The 13,277-nt window shown below is 46.7% G+C and overlaps 1 protein-coding gene across 1 annotated transcript; it reads left to right on the top strand.

Annotated features, from left to right (window-relative positions):
- Positions 1-1,542: 1,542 nt before the first annotated feature.
- Positions 1,543-12,306, top strand: mrps14 (mitochondrial ribosomal protein S14). The gene is made up of 3 exons (XM_080195987.1): positions 1,543-1,645; positions 6,576-6,743; positions 10,704-12,306. The coding sequence occupies exons 1-3, from the start codon at positions 1,589-1,591 to the stop codon at positions 10,884-10,886; spliced, it is 408 nt and encodes a 135-aa protein (XP_080052113.1). The 5' UTR covers positions 1,543-1,588; the 3' UTR covers positions 10,887-12,306.
- Positions 12,307-13,277: the final 971 nt, after the last annotated feature.

Below are 13,277 nucleotides of genomic sequence, written 5' to 3'. Positions count from 1 at the left end.
TGAGGGGATGATCAGGGTGTAGGTGATGGGGTGAGGGGATGATCAGGGTGTGGGTGATGGGGTGAGGGGATGATCAGGGTGTAGGTGATGGGGTGAAGGTGATGGTGATCAGGGTGTGGGTGATGGGGTGAGGGGATGATCAGGGTGTAGGTGATGGGGTGAGGGGATGATCAGGGTGTGGGTGATGGGGTGAGGGTGATGGTGATCAGGGTGTGGGTGATGGGGTGAGGGTGATGGTGATCAGGGTGTGGGTGATGGGGTGAGGGGATGATCAGGGTGTGGGTGATGGGGTGAGGGGATGATCAGGGTGTGGGTGATGGGGTGAGGGTGATGGTAAACAGGGTGTGGGTGATGGGGTGAGGGGATGATCAGGGTGTAGGTGATGGGGTGAGGGGATGATCAGGGTGTAGGTGATGGGGTGAGGGGATGATCAGGGTGTGGGTGATGGGGTGAGGGGATGATCAGGGTGTGGGTGATGGGGTGAGGGGATGATCAGGGTGTGGGTGATGGGGTGAGGGGATGATCAGGGTGTAGGTGATGGGGTGAGGGGATGATCAGGGTGTGGGTGATGGGGTGAGGGGATGATCAGGGTGTGGGTGATGGGGTGAGGGGATGATCAGGGTGTGGGTGATGGGGTGAGGGGATGATCAGGGTGTGGGTGATGGGGTGAGGGGATGATCAGGGTGTGGGTGATGGGGTGAGGGGATGATCAGGGTGTGGGTGATGGGGTGAGGGGATGATCAGGGTGTAGGTGATGGGGTGAGGGGATGATCAGGGTGTGGGTGATGGGGTGAGGGGATGATCAGGGTGTGGGTGATGGGGTGAGGGGATGATCAGGGTGTAGGTGATGGGGTGAGGGGATGATCAGGGTGTGGGTGATGGGGTGAGGGGATGATCAGGGTGTGGGTGATGGGGTGAGGGGATGATCAGGGTGTAGGTGATGGGGTGAGGGGATGATCAGGGTGTAGGTGATGGGGTGAGGGGATGATCAGGGTGTAGGTGATGGGGTGAGGGTGATGGTGATCAGGGTGTGGGTGATGGGGTGAGGGGATGATCAGGGTGTAGGTGATGGGGTGAGGGGATGATCAGGGTGTAGGTGATGGGGTGAGGGGATGATCAGGGTGTGGGTGATGGGGTGAGGGGATGATCAGGGTGTAGGTGATGGGGTGAGGGGATGATCAGGGTGTGGGTGATGGGGTGAGGGTGATGGTGATCAGGGTGTGGGTGATGGGGTGAGGGGATGATCAGGGTGTGGGTGATGGGGTGAGGGGATGATCAGGGTGTGGGTGATGGGGTGAGGGGATGATCAGGGTGTAGGTAATGGGGTGAGGGTGATGGTCAACAGGGTGTGGGTGAGTGTGAGGGTCCGGAAAGGGGGCGAAGGTAACCAATGGGCAGGATCGGGCTGGGTGGTGGGGGCGGGGCTGCGGCGTTGCCGTGGTGACCGTTCCTGCTCCGTGTTTCCAGTCCCGTTGCGAGCCGCGCTCTGACCGCCTGGGCGAAGGGGGGGTCACGTGGCAGTGACGTGCGCGGCCCCGCGGGTTCCGGGCACGTGCGGCGCTGTAACGGGTGAATCGGGAGCGCGGATATGGCGGAGGGGATGTGGGTCAGAGCGAGCGGCCTGCTGCAGGGAGCGGGGAGACAGGTAAACGGGGCGGGGGGGGGGGGGAGATCTCCTTCTCTACAGAGCATTTGTGAACCAGATGTGTTTTTATGTTTCGTGATCATCATCATCACTGAGACAAACTTTGTCTTTATCAGTTGAATTTAAATTCCACCTACCAGTTACCATGGTGTGTCATGATGGGATTTGAACCAATGTCCCAGGCCTCTGATTAATGGTCCAGTGACATTACCATATCCTCCATTACCCGCTCATTATCACTTGCTGTTTGTAGGAATTTACTGTGCTCCAGTTGGCTGCTACATTTCCTACATGACCACAGTGCTGGCACTTAAAAAGAATTTCATTAGCTCTAAAGCACTTTAAAATCTCGAGGTCACGAATGGTGGTGTATAAATTCGGTCTCCTTTTTAGAATCATAGAATCCTTACACTGCAGAAGGAGGCCATTTGGCCCATTAAGTCTTCACTGACAACAATCTGACCTAGGCCCTGTCCCCGTAACTCCATGTATTTTGCCCTGCTAGTCCCACTGACGCTAAGGGGCAATTTAGCGTAGCCAGTCAACCTAACCCGCACATCTTTGGACTGTGGGTGGAAACCAGAGCACCTGAAGGAAACACACGCACACATACAGGGAGAAAATGCAGACTCCGCGCAGACTGTCATTCTAGACCAGAATTGATTCCATGTCCCTCGCGCTGTGAGGCAGCAATACTAACCACTGTGCCACTCTTGGCAGATAAAATTCTTCTCATCTTCTGGTCCCTTCTTGGCTATGTCCTAATGATCCTTTGGAGATCAGTATGAAATGTCTCCCAGGAAACTGTGGGAGGCTAGGGAGGAAATTGCGGGTCTCCTAGCAGAGATATCTGAATCATCGATAGTCATGGGTGAGGTGCCTGAAGATTGGACGGTGGTGAATGCTGCGTCTTTGCTTAAAAAAAAGGCTGCATGGAAAAGCCTGGGAACTACAGGCCAGTGAGCTTCACATCTGTGGTGGGTAAATTGTTGGAAAGTGTTTTGAGAGACATTTACAGGCATTTAAGAGAGGCACGGACTGATTAGGGACAGTCAGCATTGGCTTTGTGAGTGGAAAATTATGTCACACAAATTGAATTGAGTTTTTTGAAGGGATAACCAAGAAGTTAGATGATGGCAGTGCAGTTGATGTTGTCTACATGGACTTTACCAAGGCCTTTGACAAGGTACTGCATGGTAGGTTGTTGCATTGGGGATCCAGGGTGAGGTATCTAAATGGATACAAAATTGGCTTCTTGACAGAATTGTAGAGTTGGTTGTAGAGGATTATTTTCTGACCAGCGGTGTGCCTCGGGGATCAGTGCTGGATCCACTGTTATTTGTCATTTATATTAATGATTTGGATGAGAATATAGAGGGCATGTTAGTAAGTTTGCACATAACACCAAGATTGGTACATAGTGGACAATGAAAAAAGTTATCTCCGATTGCAATTAGATCTTGATCAGTTGGGCCAGTTCACTGATGAACGGCAGGTGGAGCTTCATTTAGATAAATGCAAGATGATGTATTTTAGTAGATTGAGCCAGGGCAGGACTTACTTAGTTAATGGCAGGGCACTGGGGAGAGTTACAGAACAAAGAGATGTCAGGGTACCTGTTCATAGCTCCTTGAAAGTGGAGTCACAGGTGGACAGAGTGGTGAAGAAGGCATTCAACATACTTGGTTTCATTGGTCAGAACATTGAATACAGGAGTTGGGATGTCTTGTTGAAGTTGTACAAGACATTGGTAAGGCCACACTTGGAATACTATGTACAGTTCTGGTCACCCTATTATAGAAAGGATATTATTAAACTAGAAAGAGTGCAGAAAAGATTTACTAGGATGCTACCGGAACTTGATGGTTTGAGTTATGAGAAACTGGAAAGAGAAGACTGAGGGGTGATCTTATAGAGGTCTATAAAATAATGAGTGGCACAGATCAGCTAGATAGTCAATATCTTTTCCTAAAGGCAGGGGAGTCTAAAACTAGAGGACATAGGTTTAAGGTGAGAGAGGAGAGATACAAAAGTGTCCAGAGGGGCAGTTTTTTCAGAGGGTGGTGAGTATCTGGAACAAGCTGCCAGAGGTAGTAGTAGAGTCAGGTACAATTTTGTCTTTTAAAAAACGTTCAGACAGTTACACGGGTACGATGGGTATAGAGGGATATGGGCCAAATGTGGGCAATTGGGATTAGCATAAAGATTTTAAATGGCTGCATGGACAAGTTGGGCCGAAGGTCCAATCTGTAAACCTCTATGACTCTCGGTGTCACTATGAACATTGTCCTCTCCAACAGAGGCCTATTTATCATTCACTCCTATATCCCCTATACCACTGTCGCTCCTTAAGCTCTCCATCTGTTCAAAGATTTTTCTTTTCTCCACACGTGCTTTTAATTCCTCCTTCCTTTTAACTCTCTCCCCCCTTTCTCCCCCCCCCACTTCTCTCCCCCCCCCCACTTCTCTCCCCCCCCCACTTCTCTCCCCCCCCCACTTCTCTCCCCCCCCCACTTCTCTCCCCCCCCCACTTCTCTCCCCCCCCCACTTCTCCCCCCCCCCACTTCTCTCCCCCCCCCACTTCTCTCCCCCCCCCACTTCTCTCCCCCCCCCCACTTCTCTCCCCCCCCCCACTTCTCTCTCCCCCCCCACTTCTCTCTCCCCCCCCACTTCTCTCTCCCCCCCCACTTCTCTCTCCCCCCCCACTTCTCTCTCCCCCCCACTTCTCTCTCCCCCCCCACTTCTCTCTCCCCCCCCACTTCTCTCTCCCCCCCACTTCTCTCTCCCCCCCCACTTCTCTCTCCCCCCCCACTTCTCTCTCCCCCCCCACTTCTCTCTCCCCCCCCACTTCTCTCTCCCCCCCCACTTCTCTCTCCCCCCCCACTTCTCTCTCCCCCCCCACTTCTCTCTCCCCCCCACTTCTCTCTCCCCCCCCACTTCTCTCCTCCCCCCCCCCACTTCTCTCCTCCCCCCCCCCCACTTCTCTCCTCCCCCCCCCCCACTTCTCTCCCCCCCCCCCCACTTCTCTCCCCCCCCCCCCCCCCACTTCTCTTCCCCCCCCCCCCCCCCCCCCCCCCCGGTGTTCAGTCAATATCTACCTCTTGTGACATCATGTGACGTTGTAAGAATGAAGTAGTGGCATGATGGGAAAATTGGTCAAGTATTTGGTACAAAATAAGGAAAACTGTCTCCGCATAACCTAAGACATGAATAAAACCGGAGAAGATCAAGACCTGATGAGGCTAACTCTGCATAACCTTGGGCTGTATGAGTAAGACAAGGTAAGGTCAGGGATGGAGGAGCCACCGACCTTCTTCTGTTCTATCAAAAGTACAAGATAAAGGTATGAAGATAAGACAAAGAGTTTTAGGAGGTCTGCAAGTTGTACCATTATTTATGACTTTACTTATGATGCCTCAATTGATCAAATTCCTGAATAAGCCCTGATCATGCAAACTGATAATGATTATGTATAAATACTGAATTGATTCTTTATGTAAGCGTGGATTTGAGAAGGAATTAGCAAGTTGTAACAACGGCTCTCCAAACTCAAGTTTTTGCCAATACTGCATGCAGTCTTTCGGAAATAAAGACAAGTTATTTTGTCGGAACGAACTTTGTTGAATCTTTCTACCACAGTCAAGAAGCAGGAAAATTTTCACTTCAACAATGCAGCTGCCTATGTAGTGAGTGCTATATATGAATGGAAGTTAAAGTTTCTATGACTACGTTTTGATCAACTGAATGAATTAATTAGCAGCAATTTTTCATGTCCCCGTTCTGTTGGATTCTGTCAAAAGTGGAACTAAAATTTGCTAGATGCTGGTGTCTGTGTCATTCTTCCAGCTCATCAGTGAACTTATTTTGCATTAATACCTTTTTTTGTGGATATGGTTTACCCTTTAGAAACATAGAAAATAAAAACAAGCCTGTTGTGCCATTCATTATGATCATGGTTGATCATCCGTCTCAGTAACCTGATCCCACCTTCCCTATATCCTTTGACCTCCTTTCCCCAAGAGCTTTATCTAACTCCCTTCTTAAAAACATAGAATGTTTTGCCTCAACTACTTTCTGTGGCAACCAGTTCCACAGGCTCACCACTCTCTGGGTGTAGAAATTTTCCTTGTCTCAGTCCCTTATCCTTAGATTGTGATCCCTATTCTGGACTCCCCCACCATTGGGAACATCCCTGTCTAGTCATGTTTGAATTTTATAGGTTTCGATGAGATCCTCCCTTTAATGGCTGTTTCCTATCGGACAGTGCTCACTCTTTGAGAATTAAATAGCGCAGAAGGCGGCCAGTCAGCCATCATGCCTATGCTTTCCTTACAAACATGGTATCCAGTTGGATAAATTAATCTAATTTAAAGATTGCTTCCATGTCGCCAAACTCTGGCGCCTGTTTGGGTACACTGAAAGAGAATTTAGCATGGCCAATGCACCTAACCAGCACATCTTTCAGACTTGGGACAACATGCAGATTCTGCACAGACAGTGACCTAAGCCTGGATCCAGGTCCCTAGTGCTGTGAGGCAGCAGTGCTAACCACTGTGCCACCGTGGGAAGGCTGCTTGCCACCATCACCTCGAGGGCAAATAGTGATCAGTAACAAATTCTAATTCATTCAAGTGATGTGGGGTTTGCTGGATAGGCCGACTGATTTTGCCAGCAGTGCTCACATCCCATGAACACATGAAGTAAATGATGTTATGCTTGCTTAGAACAAGTTGAATTGGGAAGTGTTCTATACCCAGTGCTAGCTTTTCTCATTTCAGGAACACTGAGGGAGCCTGTGTATTTGAGGAAATGGACTGAGTACACAGTAGTTTGTGAGGTGTTTATTTAGTGGTGCTTTCTATCATTTTTAGCATCTGTAATGCTGGTGCAGTATAATTTTTCACAACCTCTTGTATTTTCCCTTTTGCAGCTGTTGTCATGGATTCCAGGAGGGAATGTGGGACTAGTTCGAAATTACTATGTGGACTGGCGAATGCTTCGGGATGTAAAAAGGAGGAAAATGGCTTTTGAGTATGCAGATGAAAGGCGGCGGCTTAATGCAATACGGAAAAATACCATCTTGCCGAAGGAGCTTCAGGTATGGAGACCCAGAGCAGGTGGCGGACCTGGATGAGTATTGTGAAATTATATTCCATTCTTAGGACTACAACACACACACACACACACACACACACACACACACACACACCGGGTCACCACCACCAAGGACTGGGAGTTTACTCTGTGCTTTGATTCTCGAGCCAGAAATTTTTAGAAGTTTTTTAACTCCATCCTTAAAGTTACAAAGCCAATGGTCAGGGTGGACTGGGCAAACTTAAATCCGTTCCTTGCTTGATCCAAAAAATAAATTCAAATTGAATCTAATTCTTGGTCCCCACAAGAGACAAACAAGATCCAAGCTGACAAGATAAGGCATTGCACCCCGTCTTGGGCTTGATCTGACACTTGATCTTAATCCAAAAAACCAAGATGCGACTGTTGGAGTGGGAAATAAGATAGTGCCATTCGTACTTCACATTGTGGGGACACTGTCTGATCGGAACTCATGCAATGCCTCATCAGAGTGGTGTTCAGTGGTTTTACTTAGAACAATGAGTCAATCTTGTGGTATGGGATGCAAAGAACTAGAGAATGCTCTTCAGTCGCTGCATTCCTTGATGTTGCTTTCAATCATCTGGCTTGCTACACATACAGAAATGCTGCACGGTCCTTGAATCTGTGAAGCAGATCACTGAGATATCCTTGGGGGCAGAGAGCATTGGAGGGAGAAGTGATGTTGGATTGTCAGAAACTGTCTCCCCCTCTGAAACCCAGCCACGACGGGCAGCCAGTGTTTGGCGTAAGTGAGCAGCATTATACCCACCCTCCAAGCAGATCCTTCCATTATGGACGGATTGCAAGCAGGAGATTCTGACAAAGATAATTCCCTTGGCACAAACCCAAGGACTGAAGTTGGGTGGCTCATGCCACTGGTCCTTTACCCACTACAGTAAACTGCTGCTCCTCATTTGCAATTGGAATGCAGTTGGAGCACAGTACCTCAGTGGTGCCAGAAGAGGTCAGTATTCACCAAATGAAGTTGCAAAATGATTGAGTTTTCTAACTCCTGCACCAAATCTACAGCAAGATATGAAAGAATACAGATTGACTATTGAGTTATACTCAAGGAAGGGCTTCAATTCGTCCAACACACTATCTAAAGAAAGTGAAAGGAAAATGTATCAGGAAGAGGATCCTGTTTGTGAAATTCAAATATTGATATTTTGATTTGGTTTATTACATATATTGGGATACAGTAAAAAGTATTGTTTCTTACACTATCCAGACAAAATGTACTGTTCATAGAGTACACAGAGGAGAAGGAGAGGGTGCAGAATATAGTGTTACAGTCATAGCTAGGGTGTAGAGAAAGATTGGCTTAATATATAGTAGGTCAATTCAAAAGTATGATGGCAGCAGGGAAGAACCTGTTCTTGAGTCGGTTGATATGTGATCTCAGAGTTTTGTAGCATTTTCCTGATGGAAGAAGGTGGAAGAGTGTTTGTCCGGGGTGCAAGCGGTCCTTAATTATGCTGCTGCTTTGTCGAGGCAGCGGGAAGCGTAGACAGAGTCAATGGATGGGAGGCTGGTTTCCATGATGGACTGGGCTATGTTCACAAATCTTTGTAGTTTTTTGCACTCTTGGTCGGAGCAGAAGCCATACCTAGCTGTGATGCAACCAGATGCTTAACTACCAAATCCCTTATTAATCCTTCTTCATTATACAAAACCAAATCAACAATAGCCCATTCCTGGTTAGGTTCCATAAAGTACTGCTTTAAAAAGCAATCCTGATGCACTCAACAAATTTTTCAGCACCACCTTTACCGGTTTGATTTGTCCAATCAATATGCAGATTAAAATCTTCCACAGTAATTGCAGTTCCCTTCAAGTGTGCCCTTGATATTTCCCCATTTATGCTCTGACTTCTTGAGAGGTCACATTTTGGGAGTCTGTAGACTACGTGGCACAGTGGTTAGCACTGCTGCGTCACAGTCCAGAGATCCAGGTTCGATTCCAGGTTGGATCACGTTCTTTGAAGCACTTCATTGATTGTAGACTGCTTTGAAACATCCTAAGGAAGTCTTATTGCAATAAAGGTGACATTTGCCCCCGTACATTCTGCCTCACCTCACTTTGCCTTGAGAAACTAATTCTCACTATGTGCATGGGCAGTACCACTTTACCCTAGTGGCTACTCTCTATGAGCGAGGGCAGTGAGCGCTGGCAAAGGGAGCTGGCACCAGAGATGTGTGATGGGCCAAATAGCATCCTGTGTGAAACAGTATTGGGAAACTATTTCACTGAGGGGAATTGCAGTTGTGTCCCTATACAAGCTAGTTGCCCTGCTGTTTCACTCCTGCCTGCCCATGCTGCAAAAGAGCACTTGTATCCCAATTAAAAACAGGAAATCCTGGGCATATCTTTTTGCCCACTATTTCTAGCATTTTCTCATTTCAGATTTCTGCAACTAAAGGTGGGATTTTCCAACCGCACTCGCCCCAGTGAGTCTGCACGTTCTCTTTGTGCCTGCATGGGTTTCCTCCGGGGGCTTCAGTTTCCTCCCACAGTGAAAGACGTACTGGTTAAGTGCATTCACCATGTTAAATTCTCTCTCCAGTATCTGAGCTGGCACCAGAGTGTGGCGACTAGGGGATTTTCACAGTCACTTCATTGCAGTGTTAATGTAAACCTACTTGTGAAACTAATAAGTAAACTTTAAAACTTCTCCCACCCTTGTCTTCCTTCCCCTACTACTCATGATTAAGGAGCTGGTGATAGTGTTTCAGGCAAATCTATCTGATGGTAGCATAGTGGTTAGTATTGCTGCCTCAGCTCCAGGGACCCAGATTCAATTTCTGGCTTGGGTCACTGTCTGTGTGGAGTTTACCCATTCTCCCTGTGTCTGCATGAGTTTCCTCTGGGTGCTCTGGTTTCCTCCCACAGTCAAAGATGAGTGGGTTAGGTGGATTGACCTTTAGTGTCAGGAGGACTGGCTAGGGTAAATGCAAGGGGATAAGGCCTGGGTGGGATTGTGGTTGGTGCAGATTCGATGGGCCGAATGGCCTCCTTGTGCACTGTAGGATTCTCTGACTCTATACAGGAGCTGATGAGTGTTTCAGGTGAGTCTACAGGAGCTGTTCTTCAGATGGACTGCTGTAAATGGCTGTTTGCAGGAGAAGTTTTCCTTGTACTGGCAAGGAGCTGAATTTTATAAATCTAAAGTCAAGTATACAAATTTTAAAATATCACTTTTAAATATTCCTTAAAAGGTAGTTGAAGCAATGAAAATTCTTCCTTCTGCCTTTGGGAGGGTAGTGGGAACCAGGGCACTTGTCTTTTAAACTGGAGCCAAGTTGTTCAGGGATAAAGTCAGGGGGCATCTCATTTTGTTAAGTCAAAACCCAGTACATTGTTGAGAACTCAGGAGATTGAATTCCTGACTTTGGGATGGTTGGTTCTCACAAAGTACCACTGTGTGGAAATCCCAGAAATGTCATTTTTATCATGGATGCCTGTTGGTGTGGCATGGATATCACAGCAGGTGAGTGGCAGTACCCCCTTGTGAAAATCTGGCTGATGGAACTTATGAGTTGCCCGTGTCAGTGTTCCTCTTTCAACCAGATAGAAACGCACCAAACGGTCGAACAAAAAGCTGACACACAAAGAGATACTAGGACAGGTGAGCTAAAGCTCGTTTGAAGAGGGGTTTTCAGCAGGAGTGGAGTTAAGGAAGGGAATTCCAAGCTGGCAGTGGGACAAAGGAAATTTGGGATATTAATGGGGCCAGAAATGGAGGAGTGCAGATGTCTCAGGTAGAGGAATAGGCGATTGTCAGGATGGAGGAAGGTATAAGACAGGAAGGGGCGACGTCATGGGGAGGATTTGAACACGAGCATTGCAGACTGAATGTAGGCCTTTGATCTGATCTTATTTTAACTTGCAGTCAGTGATGAATGCTGTGCCCTTTACTCACCACAGTATTGTCTTCCTACAGGAAGTTGCTGATCAGGAGATTGCAAGCCTACCGAGAGACAGTTGCCCGGTTCGGATCCGCAATCGCTGTGTCCTCACCTCTCGGCCAAGGGGTGTCAAACGCAGGTGGCGTCTCAGCCGGATTGTATTCCGCCACCTCGCTGACCACAACCAGATGTCTGGGATCCAGCGTGCCATGTGGTAGCACCACATCTGTTTGTGGGGTGATGGATTTTGGCATGAGTGACCCCCACTGAGAGACTAGTGTGAAGAGCATTTACAACAAGTATTGGATCACGGAGCTTCTTTCTTTTAGATGAATGTTCTCTTTGGGAGAAGGTGGATTGGGGACACGTTACTCCTATGTTACTACAGCACCGACAGAAGTACTTCATTGACTGTAGACTGTTTTGAGACGTTCTAAGGTTGTGAAATAAACTGTATAGATGCAAGTCTTACTGCAATGAAGGTGACATTTGCCCCTGTTCATTCTGCCTCACCTCACTTTGCCTTGAGAAACTAATTCTCACTACGGGCATGGGCAGTACCACTTTACCCTAGTGGCTACTTTCCATGAGCGAGGGCAGTGAGCACTGGCAAAGGGAGCTGGCATCAAAGATGTGTGATGGGCCAAATAGCCTTGTGTGAAACAGCATTGGGAAACTATTTCGCTGAGGGGAATTGCAGTTGTGTCCCTATACAAGCTAGTTGCCCTGCTGTTTCATTCCTGCCTGTCCATGCTGCAAAAGAGCACTTGTATCCGAATTGAAAACAGGAAATCCTGGGCATATCTTTTTGCCCACTATTTCTAGCATTTTCTCATTTCAGATTTCTGCAACTGAAGGTGGGATTTTCCAGCCGCACTCGCCCCAAAGCCAGAAATTCCTGTCCAAGATGAATGGACCATTGCATGGTCTACCCTGTCTGCCATGACTCCCGTGGCAGGAGGGACAGGAAACTTCCGACCTGAATGTTTGGTGTGAGTTTCTTGTATTTTTAATTCTCTCGTTTCGAAGAAGCCCTGATCTGTTACAAAGCACCAGGAAGCCTATTGTCAGAATCAGATGTGTTTTATGTGTGTCAATACACAAGAGAGACTAATGAATTTACAGACATCAAAGGATAATTTGCAGTCAGCTGTGTGGCATCCAGCATTAAAAGGTGCAAAACCAGGAATTAAAGGGACATCATTTTCAGGGTATGTTGTTTAGGCGGTGTGGGGAGGACAGATGAGCGGTAAATCTGTTTTGGTTAACCATAACATCACATGCATTTGATGCGCTATATTTGAGTGTAGTCTACATCATGGACCAGATAATATTTTTGTGCAAGAACACGTTCAACCTTATAAAGGACCCTTTAATTGTCTCCCTTGAATAAACTGGGACTGGGGGTGGGGTGGATGTACATTGTACTTGGTCATCTTTCTTGGCTGTACAGTGAAGCGTGTGACACGTCACGTTGCCACATTTAGATTGCAAATATTTGTTCTTTGCCTCTGTCCAAAGGTTAGTTTTGTGTAATGCTCTGAACAACACATGGTAATGATGTGACTTTGAAACCACTTGTCTCAAGTGCACTCAATAAAGCTCATTTCAAGGGCTCTGCGAGCTTTCTTCGCTTAACGATTACTGTCTTTGTTCTGTCACACTAGACGAGTAAAAATATATATTCCTTTGCCCCTTTTCCTCTGGCAGCTTTTACAGAGGATGGGAGACAAGTTGCTTTATTTCTGAGTTTTGGCTTTACCGATTGGAATTGAACAAAGGGCAGTAAGATGGTGTTTATTTTTTCCTCACTGTCTTTGTTCTTGAGATTCTGTTAGACTCCGTGAGTCATTTGCGATGCAGTGTCCTGCCTCCTTGACGTTGATGGTAAGAGATGGTGAAAGTTGGAGTATATTTTATTATTTTGTTTGTATCTATTTGTTCCCTTTAATCTCTTGAAAACTTTGACTTTCTAATCTTCCAAAGTCCTCTTGATTCCAGGAACCATTCTTTTAGCTTGGAAAACTGCTACAGAAGACTTGGAAGTGTTGTGCAAAAGAATTGGAAAATTGTACGTGAATCACAAAGTTAATATGCTGCTACAGCAATTAAATAGGAAGGCAACCGTTGAACTTTATTGAAAGGGGCTTGGTGTATAAAAGTAGCTTTTATCTGTTTTATCAATCTTTGTTCTTTGTGTCTTCCACACATCAGAATCTCTGCTATTGTTTTTGATTTTCTGATGTCACTTACCTCTTTAGTTGTCCATGGCTGTCATTTTCAGAATGTAGAGCTGTTTCTCAAGAAATAAGTACGTTCTGTAACTTTTTTTTTGTTTATATATCCAATTTAGAGTCTCATCAAGTGAGACATTCCTGATCCAAGCTGATAAGAGAGGGCTCTCATCTCCAGTCGTGGGCTTGACCTGCATGATCCAAGCTGATTGAAGTAGGCATAGCTCCTCCTCCTCCAAGGCTTGATCTCATTTGCATCTTACCCAAAAGGACGAGATGCCACTTTTAAAAATTTCTTCAAATGAAGCTAAAATGTAACCTAATGACAACATTAGGTTACTAAATGTAACCTAATGTTGATACTACACTTGATCT

This window comes from Carcharhinus amblyrhynchos, chromosome 9, assembly GCF_965287045.1.
Source record: "Carcharhinus amblyrhynchos chromosome 9, sCarAmb.v2.hapA, whole genome shotgun sequence".
Taxonomy (NCBI): domain Eukaryota; kingdom Metazoa; phylum Chordata; class Chondrichthyes; order Carcharhiniformes; family Carcharhinidae; genus Carcharhinus; species Carcharhinus amblyrhynchos.
This window is presented reverse-complemented; position numbering and strand designations above follow the sequence as displayed.

Excerpts from the sequence above, each read along its gene's own strand:
- mrps14 (XM_080195987.1), top strand. The coding sequence starts at position 1,589 with ATGGCGGAGGGGATGTGGGTCAGAGCGAGCGGCCTGCTGCAGGGAGCG. Across the intron at positions 1,646-6,575 it reads TGCAGGGAGCGGGGAGACAG|CTGTTGTCATGGATTCCAGG; the intron begins GTAAACGGGGCG and ends TCCCTTTTGCAG. Across the intron at positions 6,744-10,703 it reads TCTTGCCGAAGGAGCTTCAG|GAAGTTGCTGATCAGGAGAT; the intron begins GTATGGAGACCC and ends GTCTTCCTACAG.